This window comes from Physella acuta, unplaced genomic scaffold (assembly GCF_028476545.2).
Source record: "Physella acuta isolate Inbredline_101_S28 unplaced genomic scaffold, ASM2847654v3 ptg000112l, whole genome shotgun sequence".
Classification (NCBI taxonomy): domain Eukaryota; kingdom Metazoa; phylum Mollusca; class Gastropoda; family Physidae; genus Physella; species Physella acuta.
The window spans coordinates 199629-201507 of record NW_026731632.1 but is presented as its reverse complement, the minus strand read 5'-3'; the positions used below and the strand labels follow the sequence as shown (position 1 = coordinate 201507).

Genomic DNA, 1879 nt, shown 5'->3' with positions numbered 1-1879 from the left:
GAGTTAAATTTCCTAATTTTTGTGGTAATGGAGATGGCCGAACTTTTCCATATGGGTCGCAGGACTGTGAAAGCGCAGCGGGCTCTATTAACTCTAGAGCGTATGTCCTTCTCTGTGCCTCCCGTTTTGCTGATCTTGCTGCCAAGGTAGACAAACTCTTGCACATCATTTACCAGTCTTCCGTCTATTGTCACTGGACCCTCCTAGTTATTGTTAATTCTCATCACTTCTGTCTTTTCTTTGTTGATCTTGAGACCTACGCGCTGAGAGATGGCTCCTAATGCATCAACTTTTTCTTTCATGTCTTGTAGCCTGTGCGAGAGTAAGGCAAGATCATCTACAAACTCCAGATCCTCTAGTTTCCCCGTGAGTGTCCTCTGAATACCTTTTCCAAAACTGGCATAGGCTGTGCGTGTCACCCAATCGAGAACCACCAAGAAGAGGAGGGGCGACAGCAGACATACTTGTCTCACACCTGTGTTGACCTGGAACTATTTAGACAGTTTCCCAGCATGGCTAACTTGGCATGAAAATCCATTGTAAAGTTGCTGGATTATTTGCACTAGCTTAGCAGGTACACCATAGTGTCTCAACAGATTCCATATTGTTTGCCTATCCACACTATCAAAGGTCTTCTCAAAGTCAACAAAGCAGATGTAAAGCGGGGCCTGCCATTCTATCGTCTGTTCTACAATAATTCTAAGAGTGGCTATTTGATCTGTACAAGATCTTTCTTTCCTGAATCCTGCTTGTTCCTCTCTTAGCTTAAGGTCAACCGCCTCTTTCATTCTGTCCAAAATAACTCTGGTAAGGACAACAAGGTAATACCCTTCCATTTTCCACACTGAGATAAGTCACCGTTCTTAGGCTACTTCACACGGAGGCCCCTCTTCCAATCGGTTGGGATTTGTCCTGTGTTCCAGACCAAGTTAAGTAATTTATGAAGTCGATTTACTACTTCTTCTCCACCTTGCTTTAGTGCCTCTACTGGGATATTATCTGGTCCTGATGCCTTGCCACTCTTCAAGCTATTTAAGGAGTTGAGAATTTCCTGTCTGGTGATTTCCTCGGTATTGATGTTAAGGGGTTCCCCTGGTTCCAGGTCTGGTGGATCTTGAGGTGCTGGGCCGTTTAGTATTTCCTGAAAGTGCTCTTTCCATCGTGCCAATTGTTCCTCAATTGACGTTAGAAGTTTACCATTTCTGCTCCTCACTGGCCTGTTGGGATTGGTTTTCCTCCCACTCAGAGCTCTGGTTGTTGCATAGAGCGTCTTGAGATCTCCCTTACTGGCAACTGTTTCGGCCTGCTCTGCCATTTCATTTATAAACAATCTCTTGTCATTTCTTAGTTTCCTTTTCACCTCTTTAGCGTTTTCGTTCTATCGAGAGGCTGCTGCTTGTTTCTGCTGCCGTGTTTTTGCTTGATTTAGTTCTCTCTTTAGGCTTTTTCTTTCTTCCACCTTCTGCCATGTATCATCTGTGATCCAGGGCATCCTAGAGCCTCTTCGCAAGCTTCAATAGTGGCTTGCTTAAATATTTTCCAGGTGTGTTCAACTGAATCAAAATCTTTTTCTTTTGTCTGTAGATCTTCAAACCGATTCTTTAGGGTGACCTGAAAATTTGTCCTGTTATCTTGCGTCTTAAGTTTACTTACATCAAATCTTCTTCGTGGATCAATTTCATGTTGCCTTTTCTTCGACTTTAGCTTCATTTTCAGTTTAGCAACAACCAGGTGGTGGTCGGATCCTATGTCGGCTCATCGCTTTGTTCTCACATCCTGCAGTGAGGCCCTCCAGCGACGCCGTACCGCGACATGATCAATCTGGTTTTCGGTATGATGATCTTGTGATATCCAGGTGGCTTTATGACAACTTCGGTGG

General features: G+C 44.1%; 1 protein-coding gene across 1 annotated transcript; it reads right to left on the bottom strand.

Moving 5' to 3' along the window:
* Window positions 1-203: 203 nt before the first annotated feature.
* On the bottom strand, window positions 204-836 carry LOC131934570 (uncharacterized). Its single transcript, XM_059290629.1, has 2 exons — window positions 579-836; window positions 204-491 (listed from the first exon to the last, which is right to left on the bottom strand). Exons 1-2 carry the CDS (start codon window positions 834-836, stop codon window positions 204-206), a joined length of 546 nt encoding a protein of 181 aa, XP_059146612.1.
* Window positions 837-1879: the final 1043 nt, after the last annotated feature.

Coding starts and splice junctions, on each gene's coding strand:
- LOC131934570 (XM_059290629.1), bottom strand. CDS start 836: ATGGAAGGGTATTACCTTGTTGTCCTTACCAGAGTTATTTTGGACAGA. Junction 492..578: donor ATCTGTTGAGACACTATGGT/GTACCTGCTAAG, acceptor CTGTCTAAATAG/TTCCAGGTCAACACAGGTGT.